The sequence below is a fragment of the Artemia franciscana genome, chromosome 20 (genome assembly GCF_032884065.1).
Source record: "Artemia franciscana chromosome 20, ASM3288406v1, whole genome shotgun sequence".
Lineage (NCBI taxonomy): Eukaryota > Metazoa > Arthropoda > Branchiopoda > Anostraca > Artemiidae > Artemia > Artemia franciscana.
In genome coordinates, this window is record NC_088882.1 from 4,335,782 (window position 1) to 4,355,067 (window position 19,286).

Here is a 19,286-nt window from a genome sequence, read left to right on the forward strand (position 1 = left end):
GTAATTAATTCAGTGCATTTATTAACGCACATGCCATAAAATTTAATTCAAAAACTCATGTCTAATCCTAAGATAAACAAAATAATTGGCCAATAAAGAGCTTAAAATATATTATAGTCATTAAGGACATTATGAACAATATACTTAGAACTATTTTTGAGTGTTTCGCAAGTTTGTAATTAATGCAGTTTCTTATCAAGGTCTAATTTTCTTGATGAACTTTCAGTTGAATACTAGTATGTAATAACAACCTGAAGGAATAAGATAACCCTCTTCGACATGGGGAAGATGAAGAAGATTTTTACCGTGGATAAAGAAACTGTTTCTTTGAAAGCCACGTTGTTTTTATTCTATGGAGGCAAGCTTTTCTATCTCAGTTTTTTAGGCAATTTTTGAAAATTACATTTTTATTAGCAATGCTGCAACAATATTTATTTTCAGATCAAACCGTTTGTAGTAGCGAACTGTAGCTGAGACACAGCTCAACATTGCTCAAAAAATGGAATTTGAAATTAATAAATCTCTTAAAAGAATTGGCCTATTATGCTGATTTTAAATCTGTAAGATTTATTTTAGCGATACCCATAAAACCACGTACCTGAGAAAATTTGCCTGATTTTTAAAAAGCGTAAAACACCTCATAAAAGTAAATGAATCTTGATGAAAATCAAACCATCAGATTGAGCGGTTTGGAGAACCTTACAATACTGATTTCAAGCTTCTATATATGGAGTTTTGTATTTTTTTTGTCAGAAAAAAGATCACGGATGCGCATTTTTTCTTTTTTTTATAGTTTTTTTTTTTGTCGAACCAGTGGTCCTAAAATGTCAAGAAATGGCTCATTCGAATGAAACTTAAAACTTAAAGTTCCTTTTTTAAGTGACCAAAAAGATTGGTGGGCAGCAAGCCTTCCTCTCACACCCTCGATCAAAATTTTGTGATACCCATTTTTTCAGAATAGTTGAAAATTTTTAACAATATGCCTTTGGAGATAATTTCACCCTCCCCCCAGCCCGTGGAAATAGGTCTCTAATCTATAAAAGTTTTCAATTGTTTACGTATAGTATTTGTTATTGGGAATCATACAGACATTTTTTTTGTCATTATGTAAGACGTGTCACCGAACCTTCATTTCTTTTAATTCTTCAGGTGATGGTACAAAACCTTCTTCTTTCGTCTCGGCTTGTTGTTTGTCACTATGACAGACATATCGCCAAGCCTTTGTTTCTTTTAATTGTTCAAGTGGTTTGACAAAAACTTTGTCTTTTGCCTCGGCTTGTCTTTTGTCTTTATGAAAGACATATTGTCGAACCTTTGTTTCTTTTTAGTGCTAAGGTGGTGGGACAAAAAACTTTTTTTTTCTTCTAACGGTTTAATAGTCTAGGTTTTTTATTTTCAAAGGTATGATAGGCGTTGATGACCTTATCCATGTCATAACTCAAAACCTAATAGTCATCGCCACCATTTTCAATTTGTTCGGTTTGTTTGACCTTGGTTTATCTTTCGTAATTATGGAACACGTTCCACTGAAGCTTTGTATTTTTTACAAAAGTATCGTTGGCATTGATGAGCTCATGCATGTCAAAATCCCAAACCCAGTTGTCATCGTATTGACATGTTTCGATTCTCACTGTCCCGGTCGATTTTCATTGACTCGGTCACATGTTTGGTATCGCAAGTCTTCTAACCGCTTGTTTCTTTGCTTTTCAGAATAATTTTTGACTTGCTGACATGCTCTGTGTCATATGTCTTCTAACCACATGTGTCTTTGCTCTTCATTTTCATTTTTGAATCGCTCATGTGCTTGGTGTGGCATGTTTTCTGACTACGTGTGTCTTTGCTCTTCATTTTCATTTTGACAAGCTCCAATTGTCGTTTGCGCATATCCTCTAACCGTCTGTTAGACAATACATATAGTCTATATTTATACTATATACAATACATTATAGTATAGTCAACTAGACTGATCTCTTCATTTTAATTTTGGCACGTTTTTGGATTTGGGTTACTTCAGACAATTTAGCAATGGCGTTTACTTTAGCTGTCCATATTAGTGTTGTTGCAATTGATAGTCCAGGTCGTCAATTTTCACATCTTATCACGTTTGATAATTCAGGGGTAAGTTCAGAAGAATAATCATTTATAGTAACTGCAACTAAAAATTATCGTTTTTCGGGCGTTCCAACAGACATTATATTTGATAAATAATTGATACGTTGGAAACTCGACAGTCTTACTGAAACTATTCATAACATCATATAAAACAAATGCTTATATCTTCTATTATATATATATCCTATCTGTTGGGGTGGCGCTTCGCGCCCCCCAAACACCTAATTGCTGGGGTGCTTCGCGCCCCCCCACCAAGCCCCTCCGCGTGCGTAATTCGTTACGCACCATATTACTTGCGCGCCATTGTAGTTTTGTCCCTGTGTCCCACCTGTGAATATAAATTGATATATATGTTTTTAACTACGTAAAACTTGCGAATATACAACATTCTTCGCTGTCCCATTGTCTGTGCATATAAATAGATTGTCAGGTTTACCGACTCTTGAACATGCAACATATAATTGTCCATGGGAAAAACAATCCGTATTCAGATCTATACCTCATTATTCTAATGATTGCCCTTGAGGTTTGTTGATGGTGATTGCTAATCGAACATTCCCTGTGTCCCAGTCGTCATTTATATATCCCCCTGTGCCCCCGGCGTCCCCGTAGTAGTTGTGTCCCTGTGTCCCGGTCGTCATTTATATTTCCTGTGTCCCGGTCATCATTTGTGTCCCGGTGTCCCAGTCTGTAATTTCTCTTTGAGTGTCCTGGTCGTCATTTATATTCCCTGTGTCCATTTATATTCCCGGTGTCCCTGTCGTCATTTGTGTCCCGGTGTCTTGGTCTGTAATTTCTCTTTGAGTGTCCCGGTTGCATTTATTATTTCTTGTGTTCCGGTCGTCATTTGTGTCCCGGTCTGTAGTGTCATCTTATAATGACGTCATATACAAAGCCTTATATACTTATATCTTGCGAATATACAACATTCTTCGCTATCCCATTGTCTGTGCATATAAATGCGCAGACAATGCACCGGGACACAAATATTTGTGTCCCGGTGCATTGTCTATATATATATTAGTTTGAAAAAAAAGCAAACTAACAAAAGGCAACATGAACTAATTAACCAGTATCAATATGGAAAAAAGGCCACAGAGGGTCATAAACGTGAATAAAGTTGATAGTATTTTTACATAAATCATCACTGGAAGACCGAATCCGAGAAGGCACATCAATTAAACCAAATTGAGCAATTTTTTTTTTGTTTTGGTGCCATCTAGGAAGCCAGAGGAGGAATTTGCAATTTCTAAATAAGCTGTACGTACAGCAGGTCGATCTTTCTTACGATTAAATGAAAAAACAAGTTTATTTAACTGAAAGTAAGGAGCGACATTAAAACTTAAAACGAACAGAAATTACTTCATATATGAAAGGGGCTGCTTCCACATCAACGCCCTGCTCTTTACGCTAAAGTTTGACTTTTTATCTTAAATCTACTTTTTAAAACAGTAAAAAACTAAAAGTTTTTAATTGTTGTAGAGAGCGAGGGATTGCGGATGTGACAACCCATTTCATATACGGAGTAATTTTTGTTCGTTTTAAGTTTTAATGTCGCTCCTTACTTTCAGTTTAAAAAAAATAGTTTTTCTTTATTTAATTTTTGAAAGTTTTTGAATTAATACATGTTTGATTTTGGCTCTCCCCACATACATTATTAAAATGAAATTTGTTTATTAATTCTTTTTCTTTTTGGCTAAATGGCTTTCTCTTAGTTTTGATCAGACGATTTTGAGAAATAAGGGGTGGGGAAGGAGGCCTAGTTGCCCTCCAATTTTTCGGTTACTTAAAAAGAAAACTAGAACTTTTAATTTTTAACGAACATTTTTATTACTAAAAAATATACTTAGTTTAAGAATTAACTTACGTAACAAACTTTTATATTTTTATTTTTTTATTATGTATATGAGGGGGTTTGTAACCTCGTTTTACCTCGCTCTTTACATTAAATCTTAAGTTTGGTCCCAATTCTTTAAGAAAGACCCCTGAATCACAAAAGCCGTACAAAATAAATCACAAAAAAATCACAAAATAAATAGTTAAAATTACTAAAAATACTTTAGCATTAAGAGCGAGGTATTTATTTCTTCCTAAATACCTCGCTCTTTATGCTAAAGTATTTTTAGAACCCCTCATATGCGTAATAATTTCTGTTTGTTTTAAGTTTTAAACCTACTCCTTACTTTCAATTGAAAAAACTTTTTCATGTTTATTTTTTCATTGTTTTTTTTTGTAGTAATGCTAGAAAATCCCGCACCCTTTTCATTGAATTTCTCTTCCCCCATGACATTTTCCTCCGAGGAAAGATCCTCCCAAATAGGCTCCTCCCCTCAACCCCACCCCTAAGCCAAAAAAATCCCCCTGAAAACGTCTGTACACTTCCCAATAACCATTACTATATGAAAACACAAGTCAAAGTTTGTAACTTGCAGCCCCTCCCCCAGGGACTGTGGGGGAGTAACTCATCCCCAAAGACATAGTTATTATGGCTTTTGACTATGCGGAACAAAATGGCTATCTCAAAATTTTGATCCGTTGACTTTGGGAAAAAAATGACCTTGGGAGGGGGCCTAGGTGCTCTCTAATTTTTTTGATCACTTAAAAAGGGCACTAGAACTTTTCATTTCCGTTAGAATGAGCCATCTTGTGGCATTCTAAGACCACTTGGTCGATGACCCCTGGGAAAAAAAGAAAAAAACAAAAAAAAAACAAATAAACACGCATCCATTATCTGCCTTCTGGAAAAAAAAAACAAAATTCCAAATTTTTTTTCTACAGTAGGGTTCTCTGATACGCTGAATCTGATGGTATGATATTCGTTAAGATTATATGACTTTTAGGGGGTGTTTCCCCCTATTTTTTAAAAGAATGCAAATTTTCTCAGGCTTGTAACTTTTCATGGGTAAGACAAAACTTGATGAAACTTATATATTTAAAATCAGCATTAAAATGCAATTCTTTTGATTTAGCTATTGGTATCAAAATTCAATTCTTTAGAGTTTTGGTTACTATTGAGCCGGGTCGCTCCTTTCTACAGTTCGTAACCACGAACTGTTTGAAACAGATGAGCAATGTCATCTGCTAGTAATCTGCTAGTAATGACCCAACAGCTAGGAATGTCATAAGAAATGATTTTAATATTTACTTACATAATACATGACGTCATTTACAAAACCAGATTAAGGCTCTTGACGAGTTTTCTCAGACTTCTGATCTATCTAGATCGTTTTTTGCTCGAAAATATACGTAAATAAGTATACTCACAATTACTGCTCATTTATATTTAATAAATAAAAAAACTAGTTTTTCTAACTGAAAGTAAGGAGCGATTTTAAAACTTAAAACGAACAAACATTACTCCGTATATGAAATGGGTTGTCACTTACGCAATCCCTCGCTCTGTACGCTAAAGTTTTTAATTGTTTTAAAAAGTAGAATTGTGGCAAAGAGTCAAACTTTAGCGTAAAGAGCGAGGGATTGCGAAGGTGACAACCCATTTCATATAAGGAGTAATTTCTGTTCGTTTTAAGTTTTAATGTCGCTCCTTACTTTCAGTGAAAAAAAGTAGTTTTTTTTATTTAATTTTTGAACGTTTTTGAATTAATACATGTTTGATTTTTGGCTCTCCGCACATACATTATTAAAATGAAATTTGTATATTAATTCTTTTTTTTTGGCTAAATGGCTTTCTCTTAGTTTTTATCAGACGATTTTGAGAAATAAGGGGTGGGGAAGGAGGCCTAGTTGCCCTCCAATTTTTCGGTTACTTAAAAAGACAACTAGAACTTTTAATTTTTAACGAATATTTTTATTAAATATTACAAGCATAGCTTATTGGGCCTATTGATTGATTTACTTTTGTAATAGTTTTCTTTAGTATTAATTTATTGATTGAACTTAAAAATTAACTTACGTAGCAAACTTTTATATTTTATTTTTTCATTATGTATATGAGGGGGTTTATCCCATCGTTAAAACCTCGCTCTTTAGACTAAATCTTAAGTTTGGTCCCAATTATTTAAGAATGACCCCTGAATCAGAAAGGCCGTTGAATAAATTGCTGAAATTATAAAAAATACTTTAGCATAAAGAGAGAGGTATTTATTTCCTCCTAAATACCTCGTTCTTTATGCTAAAGTATTTTAGAACCCATAATATGCGTAATAATCTCTGTTCGTTTTAAGTTTTAATGCTACTCCTTACTTTCAATTGAAAAAACTTTTTCATGTTTATTTTTTCATTGTTTTTTTTTGTAGTAATGCTAGAAAATCCCGGGCCCTTTTCATTGAATTTCTCTTCCCCCATGACATGTTCCTCCAAAGAAAGATCCTCCCACATAGGTTCTCCCCGCAACCCCACCCCTAAGCCAAAAAAATCCCCCTGAAAACGTCTGTACACTTCACAATAACCATTACTATGTGTAAACACAAGTCAAAGTTTGTAACTTGCATCCCCTCCCCCAGGGACTGTGGGGAAGTAAGTCATCCCCAAAGACATAGTTATTATGGTTTTTGACTATGCAGAACAAAATGGCTATCTCAAAATTTTGATCCGTCGACTTTGGGAAAAAAATGACCGTAGGAGGGGGCCTAGGTGCTCTCTAATTTTTTGGTCACTTAAAAAGGGCACTAGAACTTTTCATTTCCATTAGAATGAGCCCTCTTGCGGCATTCTAAGACCACTTGGTCGATGACTCCTGAAAAAAAAAAAAAAAAAAAAAAAAAAAAAAAAAAAAAAAAAAACAAAACAAATAAACACGCACTCGTGATCTGTCTTCTGGCAAAAAATACGAAATTCCACATTTTTGTAGATAAGAGCTTGAAATTTTCGCTATAGGGTTCTCTGATACCCTGAATACGTCGGTGTGATTTTCGCTAAGATTCTATGACTTTTAGGGGGACATGGAGAAATCTGGGGAAGGTAAACAGGAAGGGTGTGCGAAAGCACAGGATGGCTGGCCCCCAACCCCCCATTGCACTTCCTGGCTGAAGGGCCAAGAAACGGAAATCAACACCGCCGGTGCAGACTGTTAAGTCTAATGCCGTATCCTTTACCTATATATATATATATATATATATATATATATATATATATATATATATATATATATATATATATATATATATATATATATATATATATATATATATATGGTTCCTTTCCTCCTCCTCAACCAAGCTTCTTAACGACTTTTCAAAAACCAGAACTGCGAATGCTTAGAGCACTGCAGGATGACCTTGAGGAAAGCTGCACCTTTAGGCCATTATAGTCTAGTAAACGAGAGTTTACTAGGTATTATAGCATAGACTATACATTATAATATAGTCTACTAGACTGAATTCTGGTAGATGAACAATTCTTCTGGGTTATCCTGTTTTAATGGGCTTTTATGAAAAAAAAATGGGCTTTTATGTAATGAAAATACACACCGAGAGGTTGGTTTTTATGCTAATTTATCCATTATGCATTGCCTCCTGTAGTAAAATTAAATTTTTAAACAAGAAAATGTAATAAGTTAGAGGTAATAGTTTCGAGATTGTCTATGCGTGATTTTCACTCTTTTTGACAGAGGAGCAATGCAAAGTATTGAAATCCATGTTATGATGAAGATGAACGCAGTTTTACAAAAGGCTTTCATTCCATTGAAGGCCCAAGTACTGTCAGGTACTAAGTCAGCTTAAGCACTTCTTATGGGTTTGAGAATATGTGTTAGTCCCTGTCCTACAATGTTTCTAGGACCATTACTTTTCCTAAGGTCATAATAATTTTTATGATTTAAAAACATAAATATACCTCCTTGGAATATTGCAACGTTAAAAAACAACTTCAGTCAAAGTTTTGACTGACGAATTCAGACCCATCAAACTGAACTTGCTAGGAGTTTCAGAAACTTTTATCCCAGGGATAGGAAAAATAAAAATTAGGTGACAAAGAATTTATTTGTTCAGGTATGATAGAAGGGCTGCATAGGCCTTGCATAGGGCTCACAATGAATAAGGATGCTGATAAGGCTTGTTTAGGCTAGGAAGGTATCATTAATAGAATGCTTCTTGCTCATTTTATGATTAAAAAGTGCAGGCTATTAGTAATTGTAGTGTATGCCCCTATAGAACCGACCGATGAGATAGTAGCGACTCTGCTGAATTTTATTTACATCTACAGCTTGAAAAATAGTATTTTTTATTAGTGGATATAATGCACAGGCTTGTAGAAATTAGGAGAGATGTATCTTAGCCTGGTTAAATTTGGCATAGGAAAAGAAAACAGTGATGGCTGCAGACACCCGCAATTTTGTTGGTATAACAATTTTGTTAAAGCCAATACAGTATTTGAGCATAAAATGACCCATAAGCTAACATGATATTCACATGGTGGTAGAAATCAGTGCATCAGAAATCACTGCATCACCAAGCCACCAACAGCTACGCAAACTTCTCCTCAATCCCAATCTATTAAAAGCTACTCTTTTTATACCCTCTAAGGAGGCTCCCATTTCCCTTAAACCTTTCCTTATGAAATCATCCCACCCCATTCGGAGACAGCCTGGTTTTCGTTTGGCCCTTGACGGTCGTCTGACAAGAACCACGTTCATTGCAAAGCTTACTCTTCCAAATACAGTCAGTCATTCGGGTGCCAAAGCAATACGAGGGCATTTCTATGGCAAAAATCTAGGAAATCCTTTTCTGTCTTTTGGGGAGCTCAAACTTCGGAACCAAACTTAACCACTGCCATCATTTTAGCTTCTAATATTCTAATTGTGGTTCACAGACTTATCTTTCTAACTTTTTTCAACCATAAAAAACACCTCAGGCCTTCGCTATTAACACCTTTACTGCACCGCTTTAACAACTGCACTTTCACTGCACCGCTTTGACACCTTTACTGCACCAACCGTATTTATTAACAACACTACCTAAAAAAGTGAAGCTGTCTACTTGATTGATGTTCCTGCTACTAGACATCACTTCTTCACCTTCACCTATTCCTAGTATTAGCGACTTACTCTTCAAAAAATGAATTTTCGAACTTATTCTTGCACCTTGATCGCTCGAAACCTCCAAAAATCAGTTCATTTTGCTAATAATTTCAACTAAGATGCTTAAATCATCAGCTTAATCTCAGTGTTGGAGATTTTTACTTCCCCAATCGAATCCGCGCCCTCCCATTTTTCGCTCTACTCCTTAGCACAGAGTCCATTGAAATAATTGATGTAAATTGGTATAGGGCATTACCCAGATTAACTCCTAGTTTAGTATCAAACCAATTATTAATCTCATTCCTACCTTAGCGGCAGCAATTTTGTTATCGTACATAGCACTAATCACTTAGCATTCAATATACCATTCAATATATTAGAAATTATTACCATTCGATATATTACCATTTCTGTCCTTTTTTTCGTTAACTAGATACTAAAAATGAGGAATAAATATATTTTATTTTTCCAATTAGTATTCCTAATGTGTTTTTGACTTGGCATTTCAATTTAATGATCATAGCCCATTCTGTTTTCAGCAGATCATATTCAAAAATATTTGTTTTTCAGCTATGTATGCCTTGCTACCTTATCTAACAATACATATGGTTGAAGTTGGATTAAGTATTGAAGAAATCGGTCTGATATACGCTGTGCTGCCATTTGCTTCATTTGCTGGCCCCCCTATAGCAGGTATTATCAAATCTATTTTGTAATATTTTTCTATTTCTCTTCTCAGTAACCTCTTGAAAATAAAGCTAGTAAATAACTGAAGATATACACGGATAAATAGAAAAATGAAATAAAAATAAAGAAAACAATTAATTATTTTTAATAAAATTTTTCTACTATCACTATTGCTAACAATTAACTGCAGCACCGTGCCGCATGAGACAAATACAGCTGCATACACTCCCCCCTTATTCCAAACCTATTCAAAAATTCTCTCTTTACACCGTCTCAAGAAGTTCCATTTCCTTTAGATTGTTTTTTACAACTTCTTCCTACCTCCTTAGGGGGGACATTTCTTTTGTTTGACTTCTCGATCTTATGCTATACTTCGATCTTGTCTCCCGCTGCTATAATTTCTGCTTTGATTCTTCTACTATTTTTGCTTTAATTAGCCTGGTCATCCCCTCTGACAGATTGTGTTCTTCATTTCTGTGCTTTTCTCAAAACTATGGAGTAACACCAGGTCCAAATCCCGTTTTTGTTTTGTTTGGAACCTCATCTACAAGGGTCACTCTTTACCCGCCATTCATTACCTTGCTCAGTTTCATAGTTCTTCATTATCTTAAAGGAATCATATAAACTTTTTAACCTGTGCTAACATACCCTAAATAGTATGCCTCTAATTACTTTTCAGGCATGTTATCAGATTACCTGGGTAGCTACAAACTTGTTTAATATAAAACCTAATTTTTCGCTTTGTTTTCTTTACATATATGTCTTGTTATACTTCTTACTCTACTGTTCTATCTAGACTGGTCTATTGTTAGAGCCTAACTAGTTTCTTGACCAGTCCTTACAAGTGAAATTCTTCATTACTGTATCAAACAGTTCGTGGTAACGAACTGTAGTGAGGGGCGACCCGGCTCAATAGTAACCAAAACTCTAAAAAATGGAATTTAGATAACAATAGCTACATCAAAAGAATCGCATTTTAATGCTGATTTTAAATATATAAGTTTCATTAAGTTTAGTCTCACCAATCAAAAGTTACGAGCCTTAGAAAATTTGATTTATTTTAGAAAATAGGGGGAAACACCCCTTAAATTCATAGAAAGTTTCAAGCTCCTATCTACAAAAATGCGGAATTTTATATTTTTTTGCCAGAAGGCAGATCACGGATGCGTGTTTATTTGTTTGTTTGTTTTTTCCCCAGGGGTGATCTTATCGACCCAGTTGTCCTAGAATGTTACGAGAGGGCTCATTCTAACATAAATGAAAAGTTCTAGTGCCCTTTTTAAGTGACCAAAAATTGGAGGGCACCTAGGCCCCCTCCCATGCTAATTCTTTTCCCAAAGTTGACGGATCAAAATTCTGAGATAGCCATTTTATTTGCCAGAAGGCAGATCACGGATGCGTGTTTATTTGTTTGTTTGTTTTTTGTTTTTTTCCCCAGGGGTGATCGTATCGACCCAGTTGTCTTAAAATGTTACGAGAGGGCTCATTCTAACAGAAATGAAAAGTTCTAGTGCCCTTTTTAAGTGACGAAAAAATTGGAGGGCACACAGGCCCCCTCCCATGCTAATTCTTTTCCCAAAGTCGATGGATCAAAATTCTGAGATAGCCATTTTATTCAGCGTAGTCAAAAAACCTTATAACTATGTCTTTGGGGACGATTTACTCCCTCACAGTCCCAGTGGGAGGGGCTACAAGTTAAAAACTTTGAACAGTGCTTGCATATAGTAATGGTTATTGGGAAGTGTACAGGCAATTTCAGGAGGACTTTTTGGTTGGGGGAGGGGTTTAGAAGAGCGGGATACGCTGGGGGAACTTTCCATCGAGGAGTTTGTCATGGGGGAAGAAAATTTCCATGAAGGGAGCGCAGGATTTACTAGCATTATTAAAAAAAAAAAATGAAAAAATAAATATGAAAAAGTTTTCACATATGAAATATGAAATTTTTTTCAGCTGGAAGTAAGAAGCGGCATTAAAACTTAAAACAAACAGAAATTATTACCCATATGAGGGGCTCACCCCCTCCTAATACCTTGCTCTTTATGCTAAAGTATTTTTAGTAATTTTAGCTATTTATTCTACGGCTTTTGTGATTCAGGGGTCATTCTTAATGAATTGGGACAAAACTTAAGCTTTAGTGTAAAGAGCGAGATGCTGACGAGGGGGCGAACCCCCTCATATATGTAATAAAAACAGGAGAATACGTAAGTTCTTTACATAAGCTAATTTACAAGCTACGTTTATCTTTTTCTAATAAAAAGATTCGTAAAAAATTGAAAGTTCTAGTTGCCTTCTTAATTTACCAAATAATCGGAGAGGAACTAGGCTTCCTCTCCTGCTCTTTTTCTCTCAAAATCATTCGATCAAAATTATGAGAAGGCCATTTAACCAAAAAAAAAAAAAAGAAGAAAATTTTGTTTTAATTATTCCTTTGCGGAGAGCCAAAATCAAAACATGCATTTGATTCACTGTTTTAAAAAGAAGAGATGAGAGAAAGAGTCAAACTTTAGCGTAAAGAGCGGGGCGTTGATGACGAAGGTTCCTATTGATACCGGTCATTCTTTACTAAATATTCATTATTACTAATAGTACGATAATATGCCGTAATTTTTAAGGAATTATTTATGTAAATTTATTTAGCTTTGCTAATATACTCTTAATTATAATGTCTATTATCCCTTTTCAGGCATGATAGCAGATTACATTGGAAACTACAAACTTGTTCTTCATATTTCCTTATTCTTCACTGGGTTGTTTTATACTCTGCTTCTTATGGTAGATGCCAAAGGTCTGCCGAGAAACATGACTAACACAACCATGGCAACATTCCAATGTTCACAAAATACAACCGAGTTAATATGGAGTAAATGCGAAAATAGTTGTGACCTAAGTACGGAGTTAAATTTGACTCTTCTTATGGAGACTTGCCATTCAGAATGCCCAACTGACACTATGACTTCAGATAACACCAAGTTCTTGAGTAATAGCTCACGAATAGAATTCGTACTGCTAAAACAATATGACCAAAATGGGACCTGCAGAGGAGACATTGTCCCAAAATTCTCATTGTTGGAAGAGTTGCAATGTACTTGCTTCAAAAAATGCCAAGCGGTTCTGGACGGATTCGATTGCCCAGAAAGTACAAGGATGTCTATAGGTAATATTGAAATTTTTGGCTCATATTCATCAGTTAGTACATTTGGGGCATGTCGAGAAATGATTAAGATAAACAAAAGATGCCGAATATATAGCTCATTTGATGATTTCATTTGTTATCTGCTGTGAACAAACAAAGCTATGCCTAGATTATAAAAAGCCTGCTTAATTTTTGATAAGATAATCAAAAATTGTTCAGTTTACAAACTCCAGGCTAAAGAGAAGGGGTAACTTATATGATTGGAAGCTGGTGCTAGTATCGACCGAAAAAAAAAACCAAGGCATTCTAGCGTTTGGCCTTGCTTTGCATTTTTTTTTATTAGAATTATAACAACAAATTAATTTAATTGGTTTTATTTGGTAAAATTAGTGTAGTAAGAAGTGTCCAACCTCAGTTTCTGGCAGAAAACTTGATTGCAAATCATATAAAATTCCCAAGGCCTGCCGAATGCTAGATGGTATTCATTTTATTGCTCGATGTTAGCTCCCGTTTTGACTTTTGTAAGTTACCCAAGCTCTTCGTTATAAGCAGGAAAATCCAGAAGTTGTTTGAATGTCAGACACCCCAGTTGAATAAACTTGATGCCAAATTTTTAACTTAAGGGTAAATAGCCACCGCATCTCTTCTTCGTTTAAAGTACCGCAAACAAAGAAATTTAATCTTATTCTTCGAAATGGTTAAGTAAAAACTTACAAAATTACGCAAAATCATGAAAATCGGAAGTTCAATTTTTAAAGAAAAAAGTTCATAATATGTAGTTTGTGATAGTAGCAGGGCAAAGTTGAAAAAAAGTAGCATGGGTGCAAAATTTAGCTAAAAAAGTAGGGCATTAAATAGCTTAAAATAGTCTGATCAGATTGAACGATTCAATTTTGTTTGTTTTTTCAACGGTTCAACCTGACAAAACTAACAAAATGTCTTCATGCCTTAGGAAATTCAAAACTTTAGAAAAACACAATGTTTAGGGCCGAATAGACATGAGATAGGCCCGTGGGACATACAAGCTACCTGGAGAGAATTTTCCGTTGAGAGGGAAGTTTCCAGTGGTTAACTTGCCTGGGAAAATTTTACGGTAGAGAAGTTTGACAGAGTTACTATTGGAAACTATTTTTATTTGTCTTACTTTCTCTTTGCTGACCTAATTTTACAGGTGACAAAGTTCTAGGAATTGTACGGGGGGAAATTCATAGTGATTGGAATTCTTCAGAGGATTTTTCAGGGGAGGAATCGTCCTCCTGGAGGATTCTTCACGGGGAATTTTCTGCAAGCGAAATTCTCAATAGGGATTTTTTGCAGGAGCAACTTCCCGCAGGGTTGGGGGATGATTTCCGGGAAAAATTTCCACGGGAGGGGATTTACGACATGGTTTGAAAAATGATTAGAAATTAAAATCTGTTTTCACATGAAAGTATGCCAACGAGAAGTTTTTAGGCGGAATTTTCAGAGAGGATGGAATAGTCCGAAGGGAGGATATTGTACGCGTGAGAAACCTTCCACGGAGGAGTTTCTCATGAGGGAAGGAAGTTTCCATGAGCCGGAGCCAGATTTCCCGGCATTTTTTGAAAAATGATCAAAAATTTAATAAGAAAAAAAAACGATTTTTTTCAATTGAAGGTAAGGAACAACATTAAAACTTAAAACAAACCTACATTATTCCGTATATGAGGGGCCATTCCATCCTCAATACCTCATTTTTTACGCTAGAGTCTGACTCTTTTTGTCTCATTTCTTTAAGAACGACTCTTGAAACACAAGGACAATTTAATTAGAATAAGAAGGTTTTTTAATTAGTGAAAAAAACTTTAGCTTGAAGAGAGACGCATTGAAAGGGGGTGCAACCCCCTCATAAGTGAAATAGTTTTTGTTCGTTTATCTTCTAATCTCATTCCTTTCTTTAGTTGAAATTTTTATTTTTTCATTTTTAGTAGAATCGGGTTTCACCACCCTCTAGATGGTCACTAACTATCACTACAGTGGGCCAACATTATATTTAACAATAATTTAAGATTTATATGCAAAGTTCAAAAATAAATCAATTTGTTCTACTAAACAGATGGAAAATGAATAACACTAATCCCTTTCTTTCCTGGAGGCAGGATTTGAGGGAATAAATAAATAAAGAATTTTAAGTCTTCAAAAAAATTAACAGAAGAAAGATAGGAATAAAAACACAGAAATGGGAAATAAAGAATTAGGGAAGAAATGGGAAATAAATAAAGAATTTAAGTCTTCGAAAAATTGGCAGAAGAAAGATAGGGATAAAAATACGGGAATGGGAAATATAGAACTGGAGAGGAAATGGGAAATAAATAAAGAATTTAAGTCTTCAAAAAATTGGCAGAAGAAAGATAGGGATAAAATACAGAAATGGGAAATATAGAACTGGGGAGGAAATGGGAAATAAATAAAGAATTTAAGTCTTCAAAAAATTGGCAGAAGAAAGATAGGGGTAAAATACGGAAATGGGAAATATAGAACTGGGGAGGAAATGGAAAATAAATAAAGAATTTAAGTCTTCAAAAAATTGGCAGAAGAAAGATAGGGATAAAATACAGAAATGGGAAATATAGAACTGGGGAGGAAATGGGAAATAAATAAAGAATTTAAGTCTTCAAAAAATTGGCAGAAGAAAGATAGGGGTAAAATACGGAAATGGGAAATATAAAACTGGGGAGGAAATGGGAAATAAATAAAGAATTTAAGTCTTCAAAAGATTGGCAGAAGAAAGATAGGGGTAAAATACGGAAATGGGAAATATAGAACTGGGGAGGAAATGGGAAATAAATAAAGAATTTAAGTCTTCAAAAAATTGGCAGAAGAAAGATAGGGATAAAATACAGAAATGGGAAATGAAGGATTGGGGAAGAAATGGGAAATAAATAAAGAATTTAAGTCTTCAAAAAATCGGCAAAAGAAAGATAGGGGTAAAAATTCAGAAATGGGTAAAGGTGACAAGTTCATGGCTTGTTGCAGGGAATGGTGCACTAAACAAAAGGAAATATTAGCATGCTGCTTCTACCCCAAGTAAAAATAGTACTACTACTGCGACTGCAACTAATATTGCTGCTGCTACAGCTAATATTGCAACCAAAGCTATGGTTATTAAAGTGACAATTTCAAAAAATGTTGAAAAAGTGTTGAAGTGAATCTAAACACATATAGTACATGCAGGCTATCAAAAAATACATCAGCAATGCTTCAACAACATTTTACGGAAACAAGTTCTGTCTTTCAGGTTTTTTTTGGGGGGGGGGGGTGTTGAAAAAAAGAAGCAGCTATATGCACCCTGCTACTAATGCTACTACGACTATTGCTACCACTAAAGCTCAAGTTGTTAGAGTGAAGCTTTCAGGAAATTTTTAGGGGGATGTTCAACTATATCAAAACACACCATGAGCATACAGATTGTCAAAAGGGTGTACCAACAATATCTAAGGAACGACTTACATTATTAAGGAGAAAATTTCAAGGTATGTTGAGGTGGATTTGGGAAAAACTAAAAGGTACTATGTCCATGGTACTATCGCTATTACTACGATTACTGCAAAAAGTGAGGCTAATTGTGGTACGGTGAAACTTTCTGGGAATGTTCGGGGGGAGTTTCACCAAAATCAAAACAAACGATTGAGGTTTTCATAAGGGCTTTTCATAAGAGTATATCCATAAGGCTATACTCTAAGGGCATGTAAAGGGGGATGTTCAACTAACCAAAAGTTGCTATGTACATACTACCACTAGAGCTACTATTGCAACTGCTACAACTACTACCTCTACTGAGGCTAAGGGTTAAGATTAAGCTTTGAGGGAGTATTTAGTCAGATCAAACAGTTCGTGGCAATGAATTCTAGTACGGAGCGACCCGGCTCAATAGTGACTGAAACTCTAAAAAATGGTATATTGATACCGATAGTTACATCCAAAGAACTACATTTTAATGCTGATTTTAAATATATAAGTTTCATCAGGATTAGTCTTACCCATCAAAAGTTACGAGTCTGAGAAACTTGCTTCATTTTAGAAACTAGGGGGAAACACCCGCTAAAAATCACACAATTTTATCGAAAATTACATCAGATTCTGCGTATCAGAAAACCTTATTGTAGAAGTTTCAAGCTCCTATCTACAAATTTCTCATTTTTTGTCGGAAGACAGATCACGGATGCGTGTTTATTCGTTTTCTTGTTGTTTTTTTTCCATGGGTGATTGTATCGACTCAATGATCCTAGAATGTCGCAAGAGGGCTCATTCTAATGGAAATTAAAGTTTCTAGTGCTCTTTTTAAGTGACTGAAAAAATTGGAGGGCACCTAGGCCCCCTGCCACACTCAGTTTTTCCCCAAAGTCACCAAATCAAAATTTTGAGATAGCCATTTTATTCACCATAGTCGAGTGAAGGGGGCGCAGGATTTTCTAGAATTGTTTGAAAAAATAATGAAAAAATAACTATGAAAAGTTTTTTCTACTGAAAGTAAGGAGCAGATTTAAAACTTAAAACGGACAAAATTATTAAGCATATGAGTAGTTTACCTCCTCGTAATACCTCACTCTTTACGCTAAAGATTTTAAGTAATTTCAACTTTTTATTCTAAGGCCTTTGTAATTCAGAGTTTATTGTTCAGGAATTGGGACAAAATTTAAGCTTTAGTGTAAAGAGCGAAGTATCGACGAGAGGTGAACCCACTCATATAAGCAATAAAAACATACGAATATAGAAGTTCGTTACGTCAGTTGATTCGTAAGTTTCGTATATTTTATACTAATGAAGACGTTCGTAAGAAATTAAAAGTTCTAGTTGCCTTTTTAAGTAATAAAAAATTGTAGGGCAACTAGGCCTCCTCCCTAGCTCCTTTTTTCTCAAAATCTTCTGATTAAAACTATGCGAAAGCCATTTAACAAAAAAAAATTAATGTGCAAATTTGATTTTAATTATTTATGTGCGGAGAGCCAAAATCAAAACATGCATTAATTCAAAAACGTCCAGAAATTAAATAAATGAAAGTAAGTTCTTTTTAATGGAGGTAAGGAGCAACATTAAAACTTGAAAAGAACAGAAATTACTCCGAATATGAAAGGGTCTTTTACTCCTCAACGCCCCACTCTTTACGCTAAAGTTTTGCCGTTTTAAAGAGTAGAGTTAAGAGAAAGAGTCAAACTTAAAGTTTTTTTTTAAAGCTAAAACTTTCATGGTGTGTTGAGAAGGATTTTTAATTAACCAAAAGGCGCATTTGTACACTGCTACTGCTGCTATTGCTTCTGCTACTATTACTACTGTTACTGCCACTACTACTACTGAGTCCAAGGGTACAAAGATGAAACATTCAGCAAATGCTTGGAGGAATGTTGAACTGAATCACAACACACTCTCTGTGCGTGCAGGTTGGGAAAAGGCTGTGTCAGCAATATCCCAGGGATTGTCTAGGAGGGGAGTTCTGAACTGGGCAAAATGCAAAATCTGCATACTAATACAACTGCTACGACTGGTACTACTACTACTACTGCAATTACAGCTACTACTACAACTCCTACCAACTTCTGCGACTACCCCTATTACTGAGTCTACGGGTAGGGAGGTAACACTTTCAGGGGTTGTTTAACGTGATGTTAAAATAAATCAAAATATACTCTGTGCTTGGAGGTTGTAAAAAGGGTGAATCAGCAATACTCCAGGAATGGTCTAGGCTATTAAATTGGAACTTGTAGGGCATAATAAAGGGACTTTTGAACTGGACAAAATTCAAAATGTGCATACTATGGATACTGCTACTTCTGTTACTAGTACTACTACTGCTAGTACAGCCACTACTACAACTGCCACAACGTCTACAAAGACAACTGCTAGTATTACTGAAGCTAACAATATTACGATAAAACTTTTGGGGAATGTTGAAGAGGATAGTGAACTAAACTGAAACCCACTATTTAGATTCAGGATTAGAAGGGTGTAACAGGTATATCTCAGGAACAGCTTGGAAAATTAAGCTGAAACTCTTAGTACATACTGAGGAGGATGTTAAACCAACCAAACCATAGTATATACGTACTACAGCTACTATTTCTACTACTACTTCTGCTAAAACTAACCTCTAAGGCTAGGGGTATGAAGGAGGAATTTTCAGCTGATGTGGAGGAATATATTGAAATAAATTGAAGCACAACGTGCTTGTGCAGGCTGTCAAAAGCCCTGTATAAGCAGTACATCAAGAAAGGCTTAGATTATTAGGTTTTAACTTAAAGGAATGTTTAGGGGTATGTTGAACTAATAAAAATGCAATATCTGCATACTAATACTGCTGTCAGTAGTAATATTACTAAGGCTAACGATACTAATTTGGAATTGCCAAGGTGGGTATTGGGCTAA

At 35.1% G+C, this 19,286-nt stretch overlaps 1 protein-coding gene across 1 annotated transcript in view; it reads left to right on the top strand.

Moving 5' to 3' along the window:
• Positions 1-204: 204 nt before the first annotated feature.
• LOC136040344 (major facilitator superfamily domain-containing protein 6-A-like) overlaps positions 205-19,286 on the top strand; it is a 69,518-nt gene continuing 50,436 nt past the window's right edge. Inside the window, exons 1-3 of the mRNA XM_065724583.1 lie at positions 205-358; positions 9,659-9,781; positions 12,459-12,929. Coding sequence (XP_065580655.1) covers positions 280-358; positions 9,659-9,781; positions 12,459-12,929 — 673 coding nt within the window. The 5' untranslated portion in view covers positions 205-279. The remainder of the gene's footprint in view (positions 359-9,658; positions 9,782-12,458; positions 12,930-19,286) is intronic.